A 25,043-nucleotide genomic window follows, 5' to 3' on the forward strand; every position below is an offset into this window, starting at 1 on the left:
TTAAGGGCCTGCACATGGCACCTGTAGGAAAACCATGATCTGTAACTTCTCATTTGGTGAAGATTCCCAGACGTCTCCCAGCAGTCGTCCTGCTCATCTCACAGCGTCTTGGGATTTTTCAGAGACTCCAGCCCCGACTCCATTATCTGGCCTGATGAGTGGGCTCTCGTGGACTCTCATAACCTTTTGATGAATTTCATGTTTTTCCCAAAGGTAAGAGCAGGCCGTGAAATCAGCAAGTTGCATTTATTTAGGATGTAATAGGTTTTTGATAATCTGGGAACTGTGATTATTCTGGATTTTGAGAAAACAAAGCTCATCACCACAAGCCAATCCTCACTAAAAAATCACTGGAGAAAGTCAAAATTCCACTTGTAAAATTATTTTATTGGTATAAATATACATATGAATAAAATACCTCAGCCTGTAATGTAAGTGAATATTTGTGAAATGTCTTAAAAAGTAGTATTTTGATTTTTTACAGGTGTCAAAGTATCTCTCTTACTCACACATTAAAAGCTAATATGCAGAACAGAAATTAAAGGCCTTCAAAAAACATGAATATTCATAAAAACCTCATTCCAATCAACTATATACATTAATCTGGTTGCATGGTAGAATCCGCCATGGGCCTTTCAAACTCAGTTCTTAACTCACTTGTTGGTATCACAAAAGTCACCGTACCAAATGTAAATGTACAATTCCACATCGGGAAGGAAGAAGTTTCCCCATGGGAGAATGTAAAACCATCCCCAAGATCTGATATATATACTTTATACAAACTATTAGTGTGCTCTGTTAATTACAGTGCAATTGCATACATCAAGAATAAACCGCTCTATCGAGTCAAGTGCAGGTTTGACACAGCTGCATGCAGCAGTACCCCACGGTCAGCTGGATGGAGTCACTCAGGAGTATGTGTCCAGTGACCTTGTTTACCTCCCCAAACTCACCTGACGGGGCAACCTTTAGCTGCCTCAGAGAAATTCAAGTAGGGCCCATGGGATAATGCTGGCATTCGTTGAAGGCAGATGAAGGAGTGCATAGAAATCAAATGCCAAGGATTGGGAAAGATCAAACCTGTGCTTTGATTCCCGAGAAGTGGATTTGTTTTGGTTCTCGAGGAAAAAAGGAGAAAGAAAAAAGCACCAAGAGACAAATGCTTAGAAGAAAGAGATGCTGCCCTTGGTTCCTCTCTGATGGCTAACAAAAGCACCCCTCATGGTAAGACTTCTGCGTGGGTGACCATTACACAAAAATATACTCTCTCTCTGCTTCCTCCCCAGAGTCGCTGGACTTGCTGCCTGGCTGGCCGTCTTTACTGGAGGCCCACTGCTTTTGTTCTTGACACTCCTGGGCCTGCTGGCTCCAGCTCCTCCTGGACACTGAAGGGAAGGGAAGAAAGTCGTTACGGTTGATGAACAAGGAGATGCTGGTGGCCTGAGCAAAGGGGCTGAGATAGGCGGGGGCCCTGCAGAGTGTGGGAGGGTTTGAGATGAACTTTCTCAGAAACAATCCAAGTACATTTCAAGACTCTAAATAGAAATCAAAAACAAACCAACAAAACAACACAGACAACATAAAAACCCCAGTCTATGAGAGGGTGCGCCTCTCATAGATGCGGTTGACCATCTGAGGGTGCGGACCCCAGCAGGGGAGGGTGGGGGTGGGAGCACGCGGAAGTCACTCTGTCCCGGGGGACCCCCTCGGTCACAGCTGCCCGCAGGTGGCACTGCGGGACAGGTATTCCATCCGCTGCCTTCTGCACACCATTTGGGGTTGGCCATCCTGCTTCAAGGACAGGATATGAGGAGGCCCCGCAGTGATCTGTCAGGCCCTTCTGTGTCTCAGAAAATCTCAGTTTCACTCCCTAGGAAATGGAATAAAGTCTTGTGGAAATGAATGAACGCTGCCCTATTCAATCCTTTAGGAACAGCTTCCAGGTTAAAAAAACAAAACAAATCTGCCATGTTTGCTGCCAATTCTGCTCACATGTGGAGATGGGGGATCTACAAAGCAGTGACGAGAGAACAATGCCGGACCGAGCCTTTGAGACGTGTCCTGCCAGGCGCTCTGTGTTATCACTGTTATCTCCACAACTACTGGGTAGGTTCTGTAAAACTTGGAATCGGGGTTTAAATTAAATCTTTCTCCAAAACCCATGTTCTTTTCAACTAAGTCATAGCTTCTCTGCTACTATACCTTGGGAAAGGTCCAGATGCAGCGTGGCTGTTAAGAGTTATTAAATATTACTCACCAAGTCTATTGTAGAGATACCACTTAAAAGCTAAAAATATCAATCCCATGCACTTTGTGTGGCTTGAAAGAGTGCAGCTACCTCACTGCTCAGAAGTTTAAATATCCAACCAGGAACACAGTCCTGGAAAAGCAAGAGGATTCATTTGATGCTTCGAATCATTTTGATGTTAGCACTAAGTTAAAAAAAAAACCTCATCTTGCCAGCAACTGGCTTTTTAAATGTTTCATCTGCTAAAGAATGTTGTTTTAGGAAGTGAAAGCTCATGAAACCTAATAGGCAAAACGCAAATATAATAAAGTATTTCTCTTGCCAATCCTGCTGTCAGGGCCAGATTCTGATCTCTAGACAATAAAAATTTTAATTTTAATTACATTGAATTCACTCAAAATTCCTATAGAAGGATAAAATTTCATGATAAAAAAGTAATTTTTAAAAAAGTTTTGACTTTTTACCCAACTGTTTTGAGCAAATTCTCAGATGGAGGGGAAAAGCAAAGAATAAATATTATATTGATTAGTTTATTTTTTTTAGCTTGACTTGGGGAAAAAATGTGTTTGTTCCTTTGAAAGTTGTTAACAAGCCAGGTTTGGGGGCAAAAGGTAAGTAATTTTCTATAAATAATTTTCCCTTTCTCACAAACTAATTTAATAGTAGTAATATTTAAGTTCTGAACTTGTGTGTGTTTACTATGAGCAGGGGTTAAGAGAGAAAATTTATTGTATTTTGATCTTGAAATACTTTGCAATAATCTAACCTCAAAACAGATCATTACTAATGAAATCAGCTAGAAAATCTTATTCATTTTAAAACTAAGTATCACTCAAATTTCCAACACTACAAATTCAAAGGAAGAAGTATGCTGATATATATTGCTTGTTTATCTATTATATTAGCTTGTGTTCTTAGATTAAAAAAACCTTTTCATTCTTCCCAATAGTTATAACATCCTCAGAATCCCAGGTCTAATTGATGTCATATGATATGACATCAAGAATACCCTCTAAAAATGGAGAAATTCCTATAATCAAATGCGTTTCTGTCACAGATGAAAACCAAGAACCCTGGACCAGGACTAACCGAAATTGAGTACCAATCCAACACAGGAATCTTCCTGCAAAAAGTAAGACTGTCCTTCAGTCTCCATCCAAGTGACACTAGCTTCTGAGTCCTCCAGGCTGGCAGGGAGGGGTGGGGGTGTACGCAAGTTAACAGGCTGAGTTGGTGATAGAGCTGACCTGGTAGCAGTCGTGAGAGCAAAACTTCTAATTTGTCTGGCATAGTCACTGAGAGGAATAATGATATGCTGTTTCTGGAGGACTGTCAATGCAATTCACTATGGTGGTGACATTATTTAAAAATTCATTCTAAAAATATTCACTTTCATTGATTTAACTCTACCAGTTGTGACTGTGATAATGGGTCTAGTACCAGGCTGACATTTTCTTTGTATCATAGGTAAGGCACCATTCTTGGATAGGAAAACTGAGGCATGGTGAGATCAAGGAACTGTTTGCACAACTCACTTGTTTGAGTTTGTTGGTATTAGTCCAGACTGCTACTGCAAACGACCTTAGTAGGAGGTGTGTTCTTTGTCATTTGTTTTCCAGCCTTTAGGCAGCAATATTTGATTGCATGTAATTAGGACAGTAATTACAAAATTACAATTATATTTAACTAGGTTCAGTATTTCTGAATTCAGACTTATTAATTCAGAGAAACTTTCTCTGAGGCAGGCTGATTTAATGCTTGACTTGATAACAGTGTTTTAAAGACTGTTTTACTACTTTAATGCAACAATTCATACATTAAAGTTCAAGAGCGTCCCTATGTGTCTATACACATTTATTACCATTCCAGGTACCGTTAAAATTATAAAAGATACCTGAGTAAACAGGCAATTTATTCAACAGAAACATTCCATGTATATTCATACCCTGTCTTCAGTGTTGATAACTGATAGGCTCAAATGTGAAATCTGTAATTCTTGAAGATGATCTGAGTTTGCATACATATATGCAAATACATATATATGCTAATTTTAGAGCATCTGAAATGTGCATATAAATTCAGAATTAGAGATTGATATAAAAAATTGAGCTTTTTTTCTATTTTAAGCTCCACTGACATTCATATTTCCCAGGAGAAAAACATGATGACCTTTTTGAAATATTTTCTGATAAGCACCGAGTGTCAATGAACTGTTACATTTCTTTTGAAGAATTCACATAGGGGTAGTAGAACCCAGATCTGGTGAAAAATGGGGAACATAGCACTGGGTTACAGATTATTAGTCAAAACCAACTCTTTTCTTCAAGAAAATAGGACATACTCTAATGAAGATATCACAGCTTATATTAAACGTAGAGAGGAAATGATCTGAAATTCAAAAGATGTAATTACAAATACTTCCAGGAAAAGAAAGTAAGCATTTTACCTGTCAAATCAATATTAAAATAGCCACATAATTAAAACACAATAACCATGATAAAAATAGGCAGCATGCTTTGAGAACAATAGCTTCTGTTTGTTTCACAGAGACATTATTTAGGAAGGTAAGAAAGCTGTTTTAGCATAAACAAAGCTGCTCTTAAAATACTTAAAGAGAACTACACACTGTGGTTTAATAGAATTGCTCTCCTAAATGCATTTGTTAACAAACTATTCAGAAAGCAGACTGCTATGCAATTCTCAGGGGTGAAGACAAGTGCTGGGAATAGGCACTAACAAAACAAGATTAAAATATTGTACATCAGATTATTTTAACTGAAGCTCCTCCAAAAATTATGCTTTTGGTTCCGGTTCATATCTCAAGAAATCTAGGCAGGAAAGCAAATCAAGATGGTCCTATTGAATTCCATCAAAATTTGACGTAGCCCATCACAATGAGAGTTTTAAACCAAAGAGGTCATCAAAAAAAAAAAAAAAAAAAATCAGAGAGACAGAATTTCTGGCCTTTCTAGGATCTGGCTTCATCTTATTTTTACTCTAACTCAGAACCTCACTGGATGGATCAGTGTGGTATGGCAGGTGGGCTCTTCATCCATGTGTTGTATAAAGAGCTGTTGGTGGTCTCTTGAAAAATGAACGTTATTTGCATGAAGGGTTCTTTGTTAACAACAAATGATTATAAGTCAACTGATGCCACAGTTCAAATGTAAATTTCCAAAATCTAGCAACATCTGGGTAACCTTGGGTGTCCTTATCAAAAGAGGCAATATAGAGCTTCTGATTTACTATAAATTCTTTTTTTCAGAAAATGTCTTATTGTAATTTATATGATTTGAAGATAACAGACTTTCTTGAAAATATTGAAAAATCTCTTGCAGAGACAAGCTATGTAACTGTGAGACTATGAACACACCTACCACAGGAAACCCTTTAAAAAACAAGTCAGTTGTTTTCCTCTAGGGCAGGTGCTGCCCGGCCCAAACAGAAGGTGGCTTTCTTTATGCAGTGGGCCACGTCCTTACCGCCACCCTGTCATCGGGCTAGTGTGTGCTGGGCCACCAGGCAAGTCAGAGGACATGGCTTATCTCACAGTATCTGGTCGAGAAGGCTAACTCCAATGCTGTTGCTGGTGGGAGACTGGTAGATGCTTGCTCTGTTGTTCTTGTTTTTAATTGTGTCAGGGAAAGTCCTCAGAGACAACAGTTGCTACTGAGAAGTCATAACTCACTGGACTACTAAGCCATAGGTAGGTCAAAGGTTTGAGAATGGTTTAGCCTTTTTCAATAAATGGAAATTATCCCTATTTTAAGTTCACTTCCACTGCCCTGCCTTCTGTGATGCTTTCTGAAGAGGCGGTAAGGGGTGTGGGATTATGGCTAGACTGTGGATACTTTATCCCTGGAGCCACCTACCCTCATATGTTACTTTATCAGATGGTATAACGGGGGCGGGGGGGGGGGCGGGGGAGAGCCTATTCCAAGGGAAGAAATCCCTTAAACAAGCTTCAGATATCAAAATATTTAATATCTCTTATAAGACTTTAAGTCATATTTATAAAAAGCTATTAACCAGGGAGATGATGAATACTTAGTCATAGAAAAGCCATTTCCTCTCTGAGTCAGCAGTGCTTATTCTAAAATTTCGCACTGGAGATAAAAGCTGATTTAAAATCCATTTCCTGGGAACGTCCTTACCTGAACAGAAATTTACAGGATGTATACAGTGTCAAAATTGGAAGACACTTACTGGGTAACTGTTGTAAAATAATATAGGAGATTCAAAAGTAAACTGGTACTTTTCCTTTCTTCCTACAGGGTTACAAAGTGTCCACTAAAAGATTACCTGTATCCTTTGCTAGAAGAGTACAAGGTAAGGTGTTTGGCTAACATTCTCTAAAGGTAACCATGTTGCTCTTAATTTCTGACCTCATCCCAGTTTAAATCTAAGAGAAGAGTAAAGAGAGAAAGGAAGAGAATAGGAGACATGACCCCAAATATAAAAATCAACCTCCATGATCACAAAAATTTGAAAGGACAAGTCACCATAATCCCAAGTAACTTGGTCCTCCCTCGTAAGAATTTCTGATTTTAGTTTTTTGAAGCAATACTTTTTGCCCCCCAATGGAAGGACCATCCTGCTGCCATTTAGAAAAAAAATCAATTGTCTGATCAATCCCTGACCCAGTCCCAGGACAGAAGTTACTCAAAGTTTGTTTTTGTTAGTGCCAGTTCATAAGCTTTGGGACAGTGAGGGATGATAAGTGAAGACTCTAACCATTTGTTGGCTGTGACCTCCTGTGCCCAATTGCATTCACTTCCTCTTCTGCAATGGTGGAGTACAGTTTTGAAGGTCTTTTCCCTCTACCGGAAGGCTTGCCACTGTCATGATCTGAATGCCTTTTGTAATAATCTCCTCTTTGCACTACTGAGGAAAAGGGATCCATTTTACCCTTTATAGTAGCAAATACATCAACGTGTTGACATTAGTATTAAAAAAATATTAATATTAAAACTTAAATATCAGCTTACCCACCCCACTTAAGATTCAAGGTACCGCCAGTGTTGGTCCTGAACAGATACACCATTATCTACAGAATTCAACAGCCAACATTATGGAAATGTCGTGCAAAATGAGGTGAGCTCCGAGTCTGCCCCCAAAATATAACTAACAGAAAGGCCCCCGCGTTACTGTTTCAATTCCAAGATGGATTAACGAAATTCACATTCACTATGGAATAATCCGGAAGAAGCACAGCTGTTTACCTGATTCAGAAATGAGTTGGGCACGCTAGTCCAGAGGGAGGCACAGAACAAGGAAATGAAGTAACCAGCATGAATAATGTACAAGAAAGTAGGAATGGGGACAACAGGAACAGTTTTCTAAAGGAAAAGAGGGCTCGCAAGTGGCTGTCATTCCTGGGCCAGCTTAGTGGACAAGCTGAAAAATAAACTGAGGTCAAAACATTACCACCTCCGACATTTACCAACTGTTCTGAGACCTCATGTATATTTTCAAGTCCAATTTCAGTTTCAGGCAACACCATCAGAATGATCTCAGAGATTATCCTGGATCCCAGATGGGAAAGCAGTGATTTCTGTAGCTCTCCAGTCTTCAGCTGGAAAGATGGGGGGTGTGAACCTACTGGGAGCGTGGGGAAGGGAATCAAGCATCTACCTGTGAAGCCCTGATATGTTTGAGAAGCAACACATTCATTCCCAAGTTCCTAGGGAAAGAACACCTAACTTTCTCAAAGCAGCCAAGGACCTGCCTGTAGCATCCAGTATTTCACCATCTTGGTTAATGCTAGAGGCACCATGGTACACGCTCTTTTACTCAGGAGGCTGGTGGGTTACTCTAGGCCTCGTCTTAGGCAAATAATTGCATGTTAAGCAATTATTTCTTGTTCAGCCCTCAGCCCTTTTCAATCTGTCCATATTTTCAATTGCTTTTGACAAGATGAACATTCCTACTTACCCTCACTACTCCTCCATGCCTTCCTATTTCTCACCAACAAAATTCTTTCAGACATTTTTCAAGGCTTCCTTGTAAGTAAAGACACAAAGATAGCAGTTGTGGAAAGATGAGGGTAGGATGGGGAAGGGACTGTGTGGTTTGAGCAGGGAGTCACTCTGACCTGACACCACAACTAATTCTAGACTAAGGCTTTCAAAGGCTGTGGCTATAATACTGAGTCCTGTATTTATTGATCACCCAGTGTGAAATGACTAAGTGTCAGCCATCATTCAATTACTTTAGTTTCTCTGTTTGACAGACTAGTTTATCAGCTTTGGTCAAAAACCCCCACCTTCTTTAATTTACAGCCAGTAGGTGAGTGAAGTTTGTTCACATCAAATAAATCTGCAGAATGGAGATAAGAAAGCAGGCTGTGCTATTTTTTTATGAGACTCTCAACCAACAGACAGTACTCAGAAACATTTTCCATTAATTTCAACTCAGAGAAAACCAGCCACGGTAGGAAGATGTCACAATCAGAGTGATTAAAGAATTCTAAAGCATCAAACAATCTAAAATAAAACCAAGCAACCCCAAACCACGCTGAGAGCTATCTGGACTTGGGCGACAATGGCTCCAGATAATTTCTTAATAGGTGGGGCTTAGAGTTGGCAATTACACTTGATGATAGACAGACGTAACTGCACATTGAACAGAATGGGAGAAGTGGGGAGAGTCAAGGTGGGGTGCAAAAGTCAGCCCAAACACACCTCGCCTCCACAGACGACAATATTTGATCTGATTCTGGGAGACAGCATTCAAGCCCTGGGATTATCTTGCTCTGCTCCCACCCCAGCAAAGTAAAAGAAACATACTGGTATGACAATGCTATGAGAACATCCATGCAAGTGACACATCTGAGAATGAGGATCACCTGACTTCACGACCACGCAAGCTAACCATCTACGGGGTCTCCCAAGCCTGTGTGAGCCACTCCAGAACCATAGTGACAGAAACTGACCACCAGGGGGAGCTCTTCTGAGACACTGGAACCTAGAAACCTTTAGGAAGCCCCAGTCATAGAACAATGTTTTTGGCATTCCTAATACACGAGGGGTCAGTTCAGGAGGTGCTAGAGATTACTATTACAAAGACCTTTGGGCTGAGTGACTCTATACAAGGAGTAAAAGTGTAACTGTCTTTAAGACCCAATGTCACCAACAATGTTGAATCGAGTCTGCTCTGGTTCCCAAATGTAATCCAAATGTAATCCAAGAAACTGACCAACTCTAACCAAGATGACTTCCTTTCTCTAGAAATGACTCTCCTTGGGGGAGAGCTAATACAGAGAAAAAATATCTTACCTTCCCGGGAAAAGGTCTTGGGACTGGGCTGTGGGCTGCCCTGGCCATCTCTCTCTCTGTCTGCAGGAACTTTTTTCAAGACGGGCGGAAGAAGAGCGACTTTAGGAGAACCCGGACTGGATGGAGAGTCTGGGACATCCTCTGTGGAGATAAGACACCCATCAAACTGGATTCCTATAGCATAAGCTGGGTCAGTCTTTAAATATAAATGACTAATAGTCTGTTAAAAAACATCATAGTTTTTCTGGCCAAAAATTAGTTTCATAGCCCAGTGAAGTAATAAACAATAGAAAGAAAAAACTTACAAAGAGTTAAAAGTCTACAGCTATGAATATACCTTGCGGACAGAATTTCAGTTTCAGAATTTCAATGAGCTGATATTTGAAAATTAGACAGTAGGTGAACTAAATACTCCTGCCTCAAACACAAAGGCCATTTGATTTTCTTAAAATAAGTAATGGTTATAACCCACTGACTTTACCTGCTCTCCAATCCAGTACAGTGGTCACCATATGTATATAACATAGATTTGTACTTTCAGGAGTGGGGATGCATGTACCTACATATACATACTGAGATCAGTTAGAGTAACTTAAAATCATGGACTCTGAGGACCAGAAAGGCCTGTGGTGAACACTGTACAACTGGAGAGATTAAATGACCTGCTAAGATAAAAAGATGGCAAAGCAGCTCGTCTCTTATTTCTGAAGGCGGTCCTGTTTCAGTCTAATTGAAAGGAAAAACCGAATTGCACTCGCTTTCTCTTCTCTATCACCAGCAAGGTAATTCTCCGTGTGTGCGTGTGTGTACACACGGACCAGTGGGGGCTGTGTGCCTCTGACATGTTATTTACAACATCAGGCCCACAGTTTGCCCAGCCCTGTTCTAAACCCTAAATATTTCACAGGATATCGGATAAAAGCAGAGCAACTTACACTTTCCCTAATTGTGGCTCTCATCCTTCAACTGTGGCTTTCTGAAGGGTCCGAGCACCTGGACTCCGCCTGCAAAAAGCTACGCCGAGCACCGCCAGGGGGCGAGCGGCACACAGGGGCGCTTCCCCCATCCTGCCTTCGACCCACAGCCCTGAGTGCAAGGACGGTCCCTGAGCGGGTGCGCTGGGTGCTGACTGAAGGAACCCTTCAGCCTCGGTCACTTTAGCAGGTTTCTCCCGGCCCTCTCCTGCAGACACACCCCCAGTCATGTTCACCGGACGCCCTGGAAACCACCTGCGGAGGCCCAGGCCCTCCAGCTTGGGAAGCCACCTAGTCACAGGGTTAATTCCGACCAGCAAAAACCAGTCCTTACCAGGCCGCGAGGCAGTTCTTGGTTTCTGCGGAATGGTGGGTCGCGCCGCCAGGTTGGGTTTGGGGGGCTGCAGGAGGGGCTTCGGGCTGGTGGGCCTGTTAGAAAAGTTCCGGGGCCTTGAGCCGGCCTCCGCCTTGAGCTCAGCTTTGGCATTCTTTTCTGGGGTTCCCAAACCGAAGCGGCTCTCTGGATGTGCTTTAGGCACTAAAATGAAAACGGGCACAAAAAACACACTTTACTGTAAAACTCAAAGGTGAAAGAAACAAATCCTTTAGAGACGTCTATAGTTGTTTATAATTTCTCAGCTGTTTTAGAAGTATAGTTGACTTACAGTATTTGCTTCATGTGTACAACATAGTGATTCAATATTTTTATAGACTATATTCCATATAATGTAGTTATAAAATACTGGCTATATTCCCTATGCTGTACATTATAGCCTGTATCTTACTTTGTACCTGGCAGGTTGTATCTCTTAATCCCCTTCCCCAGTCTTGCCCCTCCCTCCCAGCCCTTCCCCACTGGTGACCGTTAGTTTTCTGTATCTGTCACCAAAGATATTTTAGAACAGAAACACACTATTCTAGCAAGTTTTTAGTGTCAAAACATGCTGGTGGAAAACTAAGATTCTTGGTAGAAAAACAGTGAACTCGATGGCGCTCTTCTGATCCCCTCTGACTACTGCACGGATGACAAGCCTCATGTTTAATAGGGTACATGCCCATAGGGGCATACAGGGGCAAGAGCAGGTCTCAACGCATTTGAAGCACTCAGATCTTCCTTAGATCTGGCACAAGGTTCAGTATAACCAACTACAGGTACCTCTGTTCTGGACGACACTCTGGACTCAGGCTGCAGGCTCTGGGGGAGGAGAACTGTGCCCCAGACCTCAGGTTTCGTGAGAAGTACTCCAGGAACATCATCTCCTGCCCTTCCTCCATCCCTTCTGCTGCCTTAATTTATTGGTTGAACGTGAGTTATGGTCTAACTCTTTCCTTATGAAAATGCTAAAGTTCAACACAAGAACGTCAAACAGCAAAATGAGGTAATTTCTGCACAATTAACAAGTTACTCTCCAGTTTCCATCTAAAGTCTCTTATTCTCTTAATACACCTAAAAAGTCAAAGGGACAAAGGATGTTGAATATTCCTGGATGTTCAAGCTGAGAGAAAAGAGCATTTCCTCATGTCAATTAAAGGGGCTCCATGCTATATACTATATATGGCTTATTTTTAAAAAAACATCAGCAAAACAGACTCATGGATACAGGAAAGAAGCAGTGGTTACCAGAGGGGTAGAGGGGTGAGGGAGATTAAGAGACACAAACTTCCAGAGACAAAATAAGTATACCACAGGGATGAAATGTACAGCCTGGGGAAGGAATACAGTCACTAACATTGTAATAACTTCATATGGTGACAAATGGTAACTAGACTTGCCGTGATGATCACTTTGTAACAGAAATATCAAATCACCATGGTGTGCACCTGGAACTAACTCAGTGGTCTAAGTCAATTCCACAACAATAATAACAAATTTCATCAGCCATGCCCCCTCTCTTTTTCCCCTCCCCAAATGCCCCCAGTTTAGGAGTTCTTCTTAGTGGAATCTCTTCCCTTTGTGGAATCAGGAAAGGTGCCTTATCTAGGTGCTAGGTTATTGTGGTGGGAATGCACCCTAAGTGGAGCTGGGGCAGGTGAAGGGCTGTAGTCTTCTAGGGAAAGTCAAGGTCCATTCTTGCTCTTCATCTTTATTTCCCTTCTGTCAATCACATGTGACTCCTGGGACCAGAAGGTAATAGTTTGTCCTAAGGGAGTGATGGCAGTGGCCTGACTTACCAGCCCCGCTTCCATCCGACCGTTCTGTGCTGCTCAAGGCCAGGCTGGAAGAATCCGGGGAGACAGCATCGTTCCCAAGTTTCTAAAAAATTCAAGCACCCCACCACAAAAGTGCATAGTTATTTAAAGTGTCAAGAGAAAGAACAAAGCAGATCATAAGTGGCAACAAATAATGGCTCCTTAACTCTCCTGCCATGACATTGACTGTGCCTGACTTCGTCTCCCTGAGGCTCTGCTGCTGAGACAATGCTATAGGAAACACTAGATGGTGCTCTAAGATCACTGGTGTATGTCTTGAGCAACTTAAACCAGAAGAATTTTGTCACTTGGAGCCCACCTATTTATCAAATCCAACGCACAAAGAAGAAAAACCCTCCAGCACTTCCCATTTTTCTACCAAAAGACAGCTATGTTCATCGATGGAAACAGTGATAAACAGCTCATTAGTCAAAACAGCACATTCCTTGTTGTAAAGGAAGTCTATAAAACAGACTAAAATGTAAACATTTCCTAGGGGATCTGACTCACCGAAGATGTGGTCACAGTATTTACTCAGAATTCTGGCCAGTGAAGGCCACATCGTGCCTCATTTGTTGAATTAACAGAATATAGTTTTATCCCAACTCTCTTCTGAGAGCTAATGAGTGAGTTAGGAGGGATCTGTAAGTAGAAAATTGCCAGAGAACGGTGGTGGTGCTGGTGGAAGAACTATGGTGAACAGCTGTAAAATCATGTGGAATGCAGGATTTAATGAAACAATAATCAATATCTTTAGAAGTAATATAAAACAAGCCCTCTGTGTCCTGGTATAACCACTTACTTTCTGAAAATCAAGAGTTAATTAAGATGAACTGTTTTATTCTGATACTTCAAATAAAGTTGGAGAACCCAGTTTTATAAACATAAAGAGCTCAAAATAGTGCACAGACACCAAAACCTGAGTTAAATGAATATATTCATCTTAATTAATTGTTAATCATGATAAGGGCCTAACCCTCAAGTAGCTGAGGACAGGAAAAATATAGAGGTAAAAAAGGGAAGAAAAATACACAACTTACACTTTATATTAATAGAGGTTCAGAAATAAGTCATGCATGAAGTCAGATTTGGGGGGTACTTAGTTCAGTTCAGTCGCTTAGTCACGTCCGACTCTTTGCGACCTCATGGACTGCAGCACGTCAGGCTTCCCTGTCCATCACCAACTCCCGGAGCCTACTCAAACTCACGTCCATCGCATTGGGGGTACTCAGCAGTTTTTAAATGATAAAGTGTGTCTTCATAGCAACACATCTCCATGGTCAAGTATTCAATTAATTCTAACAGAATACTTTGCCTTTTAAACTTTGAATTTAGCAAAGAACTTTCAGGTTTGGAAAAGGACATAAACTCTGGAAATAACTGGAAAACATCTCCCTGGATAGAACTAGAATCTGGTTTCAATCATTTTATTTGCCTGTCAGTTCTGCTATCTCCAGTGGCCCTTGGGTCTCCGTTTGGATTCTACACTTTCCCCAGAGTGGAGCACGTCCTTGGCACACCTGTCACGTGTTTGTGACAGGCACAGGAGCACCTGGGCAGGTGAGATGTGGACCTTCAGCTGCTGCCCGACCTTCCAAGCCTGAGGCTCTTCAGGGGCGCATGACCCTAGTGATGGTGGAAAAACATGGCCAGGTCCTGTCTGTGCTCTGCGTCCTTTAGGAAAGAGCTATTGGTTTGGAGATTTTTATTAAACTCATAGGCTGTTTTCCTGTACCTGTCTTGCCCATAAAAACTGCGTGGAGACAAAAATGACAAAGGCAAGCAAGTCAAGAGACCCCCTCCCTTACCTTCAGCGAGCAAGCGGCCTTGGCTTTCATCTCCTGCTTGGCTTTCATCTCTGCCAGCAGCCCGCTGCCCATCATCTGGACCCCGTACCTTCGCCCGCCCTGGGGGCTGCCCTTGCTCTCACTCCGGTCCACCTTCCCCACGTCTTCCCCTTGACTTTCTTCCAGGGAGTCGGGTGTTTTGATCTCCTCCGTCCGATCAGCACTGCCGTTGTGCTCGGCTGGCTTCGTGTCCTTCCTGGGGGCATCCACAGCTGGACTTCTGACTCCCGCCTTGGGGGAGGAGAGTTCTTCTGCTGTCAAGAGTGTGGAGGACCGCTCAGGTTTGGTCCGGGGTTTGATTAAATTGAGAAAGCCAGTTTTCCTAAAGTCGCGTTTTTTCTTCTCATCTCCTCCTTCACTAAGCTCGTGGGACTCTGAGCCCCTTGCTGACCATCGCCTGTGATTAAAAAAAAAATCCTGTTGGGTTTACTGTAATTAAAACTTCAGCAAGTCACTCAAAATAGAACTAGGGAGACGGCTGCTTATATAGCAACAATTCTGAAACATTTTAAAAACTTGACTTGGAAACAGGAAGGTTGAATATCATCATATCCACGGGTGAGGAAACTGACGCACATAAATATTAAGAATGAGAATCTGAAGGTATTATTGGGAGGACTGAGAGCAGAGGTGAATTTTTCTGTTTAAATGCTCTAGTCAAGTGCCTCTCCACTCATAACAACTTTTAGAAGAGGTAGCTCCACTCACAGCATAGATGGCTGACTGCCTTATTTAATTTGGAGGGCGCTGGAAAGGCCCAGATTTCCCCTTAAGTGCCTGTAATCCCTCCACAATCATTAGATAACATCTGAAATCCTGCCCTAAGTGCTCAACTCAAACCAAGATCCAGATTCTTGCTTAAATGTAAAAATAAAATATAAAATTAAAAAGCACTATTCAAAACCAAAAGAAATGTAATACCACGGAAAGAGGCAATGACATGAAAAAGCAGCCAGTGAGCTTTGGGAGAGGTTTTTCAGAATATTCTGAACATTCAGAAACTTGGGAAATGGATGGGGAGAAAGTAAATGATTTGGACTGAATGCGAAGTATCATGAGAACCTTTCACTTAGAACTGGAAGGTACCCATGTAGCTCCTCTGAGTCCCCAGGAAATCCCAGCAAGAGAATTTTTTTAAAAAAGGAAAAAGGCCTAAGCCCCGGAGAGGAGAAAAAGCAATAGTTTGGAAGCCAAAACAGTTAGGAGTGGAAACTGACTTCATAAATCTCGGAAAGCTGAGCCCTGAAGTATTAGTTGGGAAGGCCCAGAAGCAAATGGATTTCAGGTGAAGGTAAACAGAATGTGCCATCCCATAATATGCCTATGGCATAGGATTATTTTAGACTGGTTATTTTTAAGAAACAGCAGACACAAGGGAAATTTCTCTTCTGTAAGAGAAATACACATTTATACAGAAAATCACCATGTGTAAGGGTGTGTACCTCTCCATACCAGGAGAAGCAGGATGACTAGGATCCCTAGAAATTTATCCACAGAGAAGGGCCGGGACCTAAACCTGCAATAACAACCTTACCCCTTATTTTCCTGGTTTACGATAACCTCTCCAAACTCTTTCTTCTGTCTTTAGCTGAAGTTGGTATTTAATGTGGTGCTGTGGGCCATTTCAAGGAGTTACTCAGTGTTTCTGGGTATCTCCCATGTATACAGGAGGTATATGTGTTAATAAACTCCATGAAACAAGAATAATAGAAAAATCTGCTAACAGAAATGGAAAACTCAAGGTTGGAAGATAAGACTGAGAAAATCTCCCAGAAAGCTGAGGCAGGGAGGGGTAAGAGAAAGATGAAAAAACAGAAGAGAAACAGTTAAAAAAAAAAAGAGAAGAAATACAGTTTGAATAATAGAAGTTTAAGTAAAAGAATATAGAGAAAAAGGAAGCAAAGCAATTATGAAAAATAATTCAAGAAAAATTCCAGAACCAAAAGGACCCAAATTTCCAGATTGAAATAGCTCATGAGTGCCTTACAAATGGGTTTTAACAAAACAAGATGGAAAAAACCCACATGATCTATGACATCATCATAAGATGTCAATATACTAAGAACAGAGAGAAGATCCCAAATACTTTCTGAGAAGCAGAAAAGCAAGCCACAAACAAAGGATGAGGACTCAAGATGACATTGGATTCTTAGAGCAACATTAGAAGTAAGAGGATAAGGGGACCAGGTTTTCAAAATTCTAAAGAAAGATGGATTCCAATCTAAAGTTCTGTAGCTGTCACAGTATTAACCAAAATGCAAGACATATGAGTTTCAGAAACTCACCTCCTGTGCTTCCTTCTTCAGCAAGTAACCAGAGGAGGTGCTGCCCCAAAACAAGAGTGAAGTAAGGAAGAGGATAATCCGGCCAAAGGAAACAGGAAAGACACAGGAATGAGTGAGGAGAGACCCCCAGCAGATGGTGAGGTGGGGATCCCAGGAGGACAACAGGGGACCAGACCTAAAGCCCAGGCTGGTCAGACAGTAGTGAAGTATGTGCCCAGGAAGATGAAACTGAGAAGATGGCAGGAAATTGAGAGAACATTCATACCTTTACAGAGATTTAGAAGGTATGTCAGTGACAGCGATACAGAAAACTAAGCAAATGCAAAAGGGGACAATTATTAACTCTAGGGAAAATACAAAGTTGTAAAGGAAAGGAAATATAATTACGGCATATTATATAACCCAGCTATGAACATTTACATGCTTATAATGAAGTAAACATTACATACTGATGTAACCAACAGTTATGACATAGCTAAGATGAAAAATGTGATAGTGGAAATGGAAAACTCAAGATTAGAAGATAAGACTGAGAAAATCTCAAAGAGTTGAGGCAGGGACGGATAAGAAAAAGATGAAAAAATAGAAAAGTGTGTGTGTGTTTGCCTTCATGCATTTGGTGGGCAGTAGGATCAGACTGTGTAGGAGCTACATTATCTTCCTCTATAGTAAGAAGCCACTAGTTATGGTCACTATTTAAAACTAAAAAATAAAGAAATAGCAACAACAAAAAAGTTATTATGAACTATGGAAACAAAATTTAAAAACAGCTAAAGGAATAGAAATTAATTGCCTCTGGGGAATAGGGAAAGAAACAAGGTCTTTTTTTTTCTTTCTTTTTTCTTAAACACTTTAAAACACCTCTGACATTTTCAACTATGAGGAGCATGTGGAACTTCGATTTTCAAACTTCCTTCATACTATTTGATGGTTTGACCTATGCCTGGACCTCTACATAGCAAACTGACAATGATCTGGTTTTAGAAACAAAAAGAAATGAAACAAATCACAACTTCTAGTAGATTCCACCATTATTTGATGAAAATTGATGCACCTAGTTCTATTTGTGTACTGGAACACGAAGAGAATCCTCCTAAAGCAGTATATTTGTAGAAAGTGGGTTTTACACCTTATAAAGTTTGCCCAGCTTTCACTGGGCTTATTAGAGGAGGTGACGTTAAGGGCAGAGGAGGTCCCCCAGCAATGACGACACATATGATCTGGATTGAATATGCACAGACCGCTCCACTAATTCAACATCAAAAGTTGGGGATGAGGAGAGCCTACAGTATTATCTGTTTATTCAGACACAGGCCAAGATTGTCTTGATTCATTCAACCAAGAATATCTGAGGGCAGATTATACATTACGGGCTGTGTCAGACACGGAAGTTATAATGAAAAATCAGACCCAGGCATTTGTTTGTGAAGGACAGTATTCTATAGGAAGAAAAGACTTGAAAACAAATCATTAAGAGGGATTTCCCCATTTGGCTCAGTTTATGTTGGTACTTCCTGAATCTTTTGCATTGAGACTATGTTCATCCATTCCCCACAATGTAAAAAAGAAAAAACAAAACCAAAAAAAAAAACCTCAAGGGATTATGTTGCTCTAACAGATGCATACAGGAGATGAAAAGAAAAAAAGCGTCAAGTCAGCAATAGACAAAGGGCTGTTAATTGGGGAGGAGATGAGGCAGAGAAAAGCTTCAAAGAATAAATGATATTTACTTTGGATCTTGAAGGAGAGAATAGAATTTTCCCCAGTATGTCAACCTTCAAGGCCAGTGTCAAAGGAGATAAATAATTGGGTCCTAAAGCTTATAACATTCAGTAAGTTATACTGTTATGGATATAAAAATTTAACTTGCTCCCACCTCGCCATCCTGCAAAGGCAAGATAAGGCACATCAATCTATAGAATGGACCAGTTTTCCTTCCCTCTGCCCAGCCTGCCCACCCTCCACTTATCAGGATGGTTTAAATTAGTTCCTGGATTTGATATCTCAGGTGAAGAACACTTCACTGACACAAATCCTTATTCAGAGTGTACTCGGGAATGGATCTGCATTTAGTTGGAGATTAAACAACTTGGGAAAGTCATGCTTAAAGGCTGGAGTGTTTCAAGTTAAGCTGTTAATAAAAGTACCACTGAGTTGACTTCTAAGGAAACTCCATCTTGGTAATAAGAAAATTCAGACAGAACTTTTCAGAGGCTAAATCTGAAGCCTCTTTACTAATTCTGTTGTCATTCTGACTCTGGTAAAGCGGTGCTACTTAGCAATGAATGATGTGTGGTCCCAGACATATCAAATTATAAACATGGGGAATTAAAAAATACAGTTGACCTCTGAATAATGAGGGAATTAATTCACAGAGTCAGTCCTCAGTGTCCGAGTTTGTCCACATCCACAGATGCAACCAGCCAGGGCCTATGTAGTACCGAAGTATCTACTATTGAAAAAAATTCACAAATTAGTGGATCCAAGCCATTCAAACCTGCATCGTTCAAGGGTCCACTGTTAGTAATTTCAGCCTGCCAAATGTATCTCATTGTCTGAGATACATCCAGATGAATGTAATAAAGCCCTAAAAGAAAGAAAAAAAAAAAAAAAAAAACCTTGGGGAGATACATTTTGTGATCTGATTTAGATATTACAGTGGTTCTTCAACTTGAGTTTGCCTCAGTATACCCTGGAGGGCTTATTAAAACACAGGTTGTCAGCCCCCACCTCGAGTTTCTGATTCAGTAGGTCTGGGGTACAAGCTTGAGAATTCACGTTTCTAACAAGTTCCCAATTGATGGTGGTCCTGCAAACCACCAGGAAAGTAAATCCTCTGTCAAATGTATCTATTTTATACACTTATGAAATAAGAGCCTTAGTACATACTAAGCTTAAAATTATAACTGTTAGTAATTTAAGTGTGAATTAAATGGTGTGATTAGTGAAATGACTCTGAACTCACTTGGAATCCATTTTGGTCACCTTCTTGGTGAAAAATTCATCTACACCTTCATCCACTCTCCCCATAAGACCGTTCTGCTCACCATCTTGGGAGACTATGCTGGTAGCACAGCCCTGCAAACCAAACAGGTGTGATATTAATTTATCAATTTACATTCAACATGTATCACTAGACTGAAGACACTCTGATATGCTAGATTTAAGACACTATGATAAAGGCCATGGCAAGGACAAGACTGATGGAAACAGAGCCCTATATTCTACCAAAACAGAAGTCAAATGTAGAAACAAGGGTAGAAAGAAACCAAAGTGAGAAATGCCCTATAAACCCAAAACCTGCTGAAGGACTGAGGTTGAGTGAGTGCTGTCTTGGAAGCAGCTTGGAACCTAACAGGCTGTGAAGAGTCATTTGTTCTTGAAGCACAGGAAGGCATTGCAGGCATATTGGTAAGACAGGAGAATGCGTGAAAAAAAATGACACAATTTTGAGAACAGTAATAATTCCAGTGATCAGGGGCCTGAGGCTTATGGACAGAATTAACTGCTTACGACAGAGTGTAAACCCTAGCAGATACTAAAAGTGGCCACTCCAAACACACCCTCCCCCCCCCCCCCCCCCCCACACACACACTTGTTTCCTTTCTTTCTTGCTGAAAGAACTCTGGTTTCAAAACGTGAATACTTAAACAGTACTTCTATCTCCTTGCCTGTGACTGATATGATACAGTTCTGGCCAGTGAGATATAAGGGGGCTCATGGGCAGGTTTTCCTGCAGAAGAAGGGATGTATTTTTTTGCATGGTTATGAGAGAGAGGGTGTGATGTCTGAGCCACAGCAATCACCTAAAGTTGAAGAGGAACTGAGCCTGAGGATAAAAGCCACCATGCTGAGGATGACAAAGAACAGTGGAAGCTACCTAGGTGCTTATGCTGTATATTGGAGAATAGAATAAATTCTATTCAAGAACACAGTGAAAGACGTCTGTGATTGTTTAGTCTAATCTGGAGGAAGGTGTGGGACTGAGTAGCAGGGAAATGAGAAAGAAAGACATTGCCTAAGATGAGGCTGAGGTTTCCAGCCTGGGTAGATGACAGCGTGATTCTAGGGAACATAGTTCAAAGATCTGCTTTGAGAAGAAGATGCTGCATGTGATGTCAGGCAGTGTTGTTTGAGGTGCGGTGGAAATCCAGGGGTAGGGGCCTAAAGCTTGGGTCTCAGGACAGAAGCTATGAGGAGCTATAAAGAAGTCATTTAGCACTCTAGCATTTGTCTTTGAATGGACAATTCACAGTGAGTTCAACAACATGCTTGGTTTTGTGTCTCTGAAAGTGTATTCATATTTCACACAGATAGGTTGTGGGCCGTTGAAAAGAGCATGTATCTTGCCCATTCTCTTGGGCACGGACAGATTCCCATGTGGTTGTGATATCTGGTCTGGACATCTCGCCATAGAGTGGTGGGAAAACTCCTTTCTGTGATCTTGATTTGCAAGTCTCAAGCTGCCTCTAGGGGAAGCTGGCTCTTGTCTGCACAAGCATTATTTTTAAAAAAAAGACCCATGATTAGCTTTAAACAACCATCCGCTCCGTTCACTGGCAACGTCCATTATGGAAATGAGCTGTGTGTTTGAGTTCACGACTGTGAAATGCTGAAAAGTGAGCAGATAACAGGTAACAGACCAAGAACCCTGTGAAATGTGAAAACAATTATACCTCTTGTCTGAATGGTGCTTTTTAGTGGAGCCAGGCTTTCCTGTGCATTGCAGGAGAGCAGAGAAACAGCCAAGTTCAATAATTCAGTTATGGAGGGAAAGCAGCTCATTGAATAACTTCTGTTTTGATTACAAAAGACAAAGTAACACAGAACTAGCTTGGATGTCATTTTTCCTTTTGTAAAAGAAGACTAGAATTTCTACAGTAATAATTGCTCCCTAAGTTTGTACAGTGCTTGATCGTTTACTGTTATCTTTATACCTACCCTTTGAACTGGAAAGGAAAGATAGTCTTATCCTGGGTTGTGGTTAGTCCCAGATCAAACCATGGCTCAGAGCGTGAGGGGCTCCTGCTTAGGTCACCCGACCGATGGATGACAAGGGTGCAACCCCAGAATGCATGCTTGTAACCTGGGACATCCTTCCATGGCACCCTCACTTCCCCTCAGAGGCTGCCTCTCAAATTCCTCTTCCAATTTTGAGGGGGTAAAAAAGGTTTTTTTACGAGTATAATTTCTTCTTTCAGCCCTTTTCTTTTTTCCTGCTTTGAAACAATTCACAGCTAGCACAGAAGGTCTCTGGGGACATGAACAATCAGCAGGTTTCAGAGATGAAGGCAGGGTGAGCTCAACAAGCAGTCTGCTTTCCCATCTTGCAGGGCCAGCCAGTTTTTACAGAACCTTAGAGACCCCCGGTCCTACTCCATCACTTTAGAAATAAAGAGACTAGGAGTAGAGATTGAGAAGTCCAATATCACTGGGAGACCTTGAGCAAGATGCAGCTGAAAATGCACCTGTTAAAAGTAAGAGATGTCAGCAGCCTGTAAGAAGGACAGCAGAAAAACTGAAGACTGAAATAACAGGTGGCTCGTCAGAGGAGTTCAAGGCCAAACACACATGCTGTTTTAGCTTGATTTCCAGGGGAATGAAAAGAAAGGACATAGAGACATCAGAAGTTCTCAAAATTCCATTTGACTTTGGTCTTTTCTGTCAAGGATTATAAATTTCAGACTAAAAGGGAAGCGGAGCTGGTGGGAAGGGAGTACAGAAAACCTTATCCCTGGGCTGGTTGGAACCCACTGCATCTGTGCTCAGAGGAAGGATTTTGCAAATAAAATCAGAAATGATTGTTGTTGGTGTCTGAGAAAGAAAGAGGGCAGATTTCTCATCGCCTATGTATATATAAATAAATGCTAAAAGGATAATTTGTGAATGCTTAGAAGATAAGCCGGTGTTTATGAAGACTAAAGACAATTCAGACCACCCCCTGTTCTCCCTTCGCCTGGATTATTAAGATGAATGCACCAGGGCAACACCGGAGGAGATGCACCTGGATTTTGACAAGGCAGCTGTCAGATCTCTCCTAATGTCTCCACAGGCCGGATGGAGAGAGATGGGCAGGAAGCAAGAACAATTAGGTACATTAGTGACTCTGAACAAAAAACCCAAAGAGTGCTAATTAGTGAGTTGAATAATCATGAAATCTGATACACATGTATTAGACAGTAAGAAACATGAAAAGAGCCAAGCAATCAAGCCAGGAAAAGGGGAATCCAAAAGGAAGTAAAATAAAGATAATTAAAAAAAAAAAAAAACAAAAACAAAACTTAATGCACTTGAGACAAATAGTAAAGCTAATTCTTTGAAAAAGACTCCTAGATGGTAGAGAATCTGCCTGCAATGCAGGAGACCAGGGTTCGAGCCCTGGGTTGGGAAGATCCCTGAAGAAGCGAATGGCAACTCATTCCAATATTCTTGCCTGGAGAATTCCATGGATCACAAAGAGTTGGACATGACTGAGTGACTATCACTTTCACTTTTACTAAATGAGACTGTGTAAAATTAGGATAGAAGCATTAAAATACATTAGAAATGAAATAAATTGGGACAGAGCTATTGATACAAAAGAGATTAAAAACTCATATAAGAATTCTAGAAACAACTAAATGAACTAAGTGGACAATATCCTAGAAAAATAGAAATTACCAAAATGGTCTCAAGGAGAATAAGGTAATCAGAATAGATCCGATGAAATGAAATTCATATATTATGGTAAGGCAAGGAAAATTTAAACATAAAATTTTTCTCTGCCCAATTGGACCTCCTCTCTCCCCTCCAGAGTGTATTATTAATCTACCTTAATCAGACCTGCTTAGGAGAAGGAATCAGAATGACCCACTTCTCACTTTGTACATGCAGGCCTGGATTGTGTGAACTGTCAGTACATCATCTGACATATAACCCTTTGTCTTAAAAACTTATGTAACTGTGTTCTGACGTCTAACAGCAGAACAGGCCTGAAAGACTATCTGTCTCCCAAGTTATAATCCTCAGGTTGCTGCAAATAAAATTCTTCACTTCTTTCTTAGAGTGACTGTTGATTAATTTTTTTGTCAACAGATCTATAACAAAAGAAATCAAATCCCTAGTTTAAAAAGAAAAAATCCACCTATGAGCATTACATGCACACGTAACACATCAGGCCCAGGTGGCTTCCCAGGAGAGGAACAGAAAATCTATATGACGTGCAAACTCTGCTCCAGAGAACAGGAGAGGAGAAAAAGAAAGGAGAAAGGCCCTCAACTAACTTTATGAAGATAATTGTGATGTAGTGATCTATAACAAGAAATACATACTTTGTCTTCATCCCCATTTCTGGCAAGACCTCTTATACCCTTGGAATTTCCTGATGAGAGCCATAAAGGTATTTTGGTTACGTTAATGAAGTGACTTTGGAACCACCTAAAGATAGGGGTTGATATCCAGGAGACCCAACCACGTGATTAGAGGGTTGAACTTTCAGTCCCAGCCCCTGAACTTTAGGGAGCTGAGAAGGTCCGGAAGTTTAATCATTGCCAATGATAGTGATTTAGTCAATTATGACTGAATAATGAAGTCTCCCTTAAAACCCCCAAAGGACAAGGTTGGGAGAGCTGCCGGGTGGGTGAACATGTGGAGATGCAGGGAGTGTGATGTGCTGGAGAGGATGTGGAAGCGCTGAGCCCCTCCCCTACATCTCTCCCTAAGGCTGCTGTTCTTGAGTTACATCCTTTTATAATAAATGGGTAATTCAGTATGTACTGTGTATGTTAGCTGCTATAACAAATTAATCATACCCAAGAAGGATCGTGGGGATCTCTGATTTACATTCCCATTAGTCAGTATGGGCAACAACTGCCAGCTAAGATTGCTTCTGGCCCTGTGGTTCTATAGGAATTAAGCCATTAGCCACTGCAGTCACTGCCCTTTAACACACCCTGAAAGGAGCTCCGGATGCAGATCAGGAATGAGGCTCTCTGTGATTCGGTAAAATTGGCAGAATAGGACTTCAAACAGTTCAATATTTTCAAGGGAAAATTTTCTGAACCTAATTTCATGCATCTTCCCCTACTTAGAAAAGTACTGAAATCATTAAGATATCTGCACCTCATGACCAGCAGCAACCTCCTACTGCTGCCGACCTCTGCCACCTCTGTGAGCAGTTTTCTCAGAGGCTGTCCCCAGGCTACAGTCCTCAGTAAGACTACAAAGAGAACTGAAACTCACAG

The 25,043-nt window shown here is 41.2% G+C and overlaps 1 protein-coding gene across 5 annotated transcripts in view; it reads right to left on the minus strand.

Moving 5' to 3' along the window:
• Nucleotides 1–366: 366 nt before the first annotated feature.
• CARMIL1 (capping protein regulator and myosin 1 linker 1) overlaps nt 367–25,043 on the minus strand; it is a 301,122-nt gene continuing 276,445 nt past the window's right edge. The window contains exons 32-38 of one of the 5 annotated variants that reach the window (XM_065912901.1): nt 19,787–19,899; nt 14,498–14,933; nt 12,672–12,753; nt 10,834–11,037; nt 9,526–9,666; nt 6,983–7,129; nt 367–1,385 (exon numbers count right to left, since the gene is read on the minus strand). In XM_065912901.1, the coding sequence (XP_065768973.1) occupies nt 1,249–1,385; nt 6,983–7,129; nt 9,526–9,666; nt 10,834–11,037; nt 12,672–12,753; nt 14,498–14,933; nt 19,787–19,899 (1,260 nt within the window). In that variant the 3' untranslated portion in view covers nt 367–1,248. Of the gene's footprint in view, nt 1,386–6,982; nt 7,133–9,525; nt 9,716–10,172; nt 10,308–10,833; nt 11,038–12,607; nt 12,754–14,497; nt 14,934–19,786; nt 19,900–25,043 lie in introns of those variants that run through there. The other 4 variants (XM_065912900.1, XM_065912902.1, XM_065912904.1 and 1 more) reach the window with 4 other exon arrangements.

Source organism: Muntiacus reevesi, chromosome 20 (assembly GCF_963930625.1).
Source record: "Muntiacus reevesi chromosome 20, mMunRee1.1, whole genome shotgun sequence".
NCBI classification, from domain to species: Eukaryota; Metazoa; Chordata; class Mammalia; order Artiodactyla; family Cervidae; genus Muntiacus; species Muntiacus reevesi.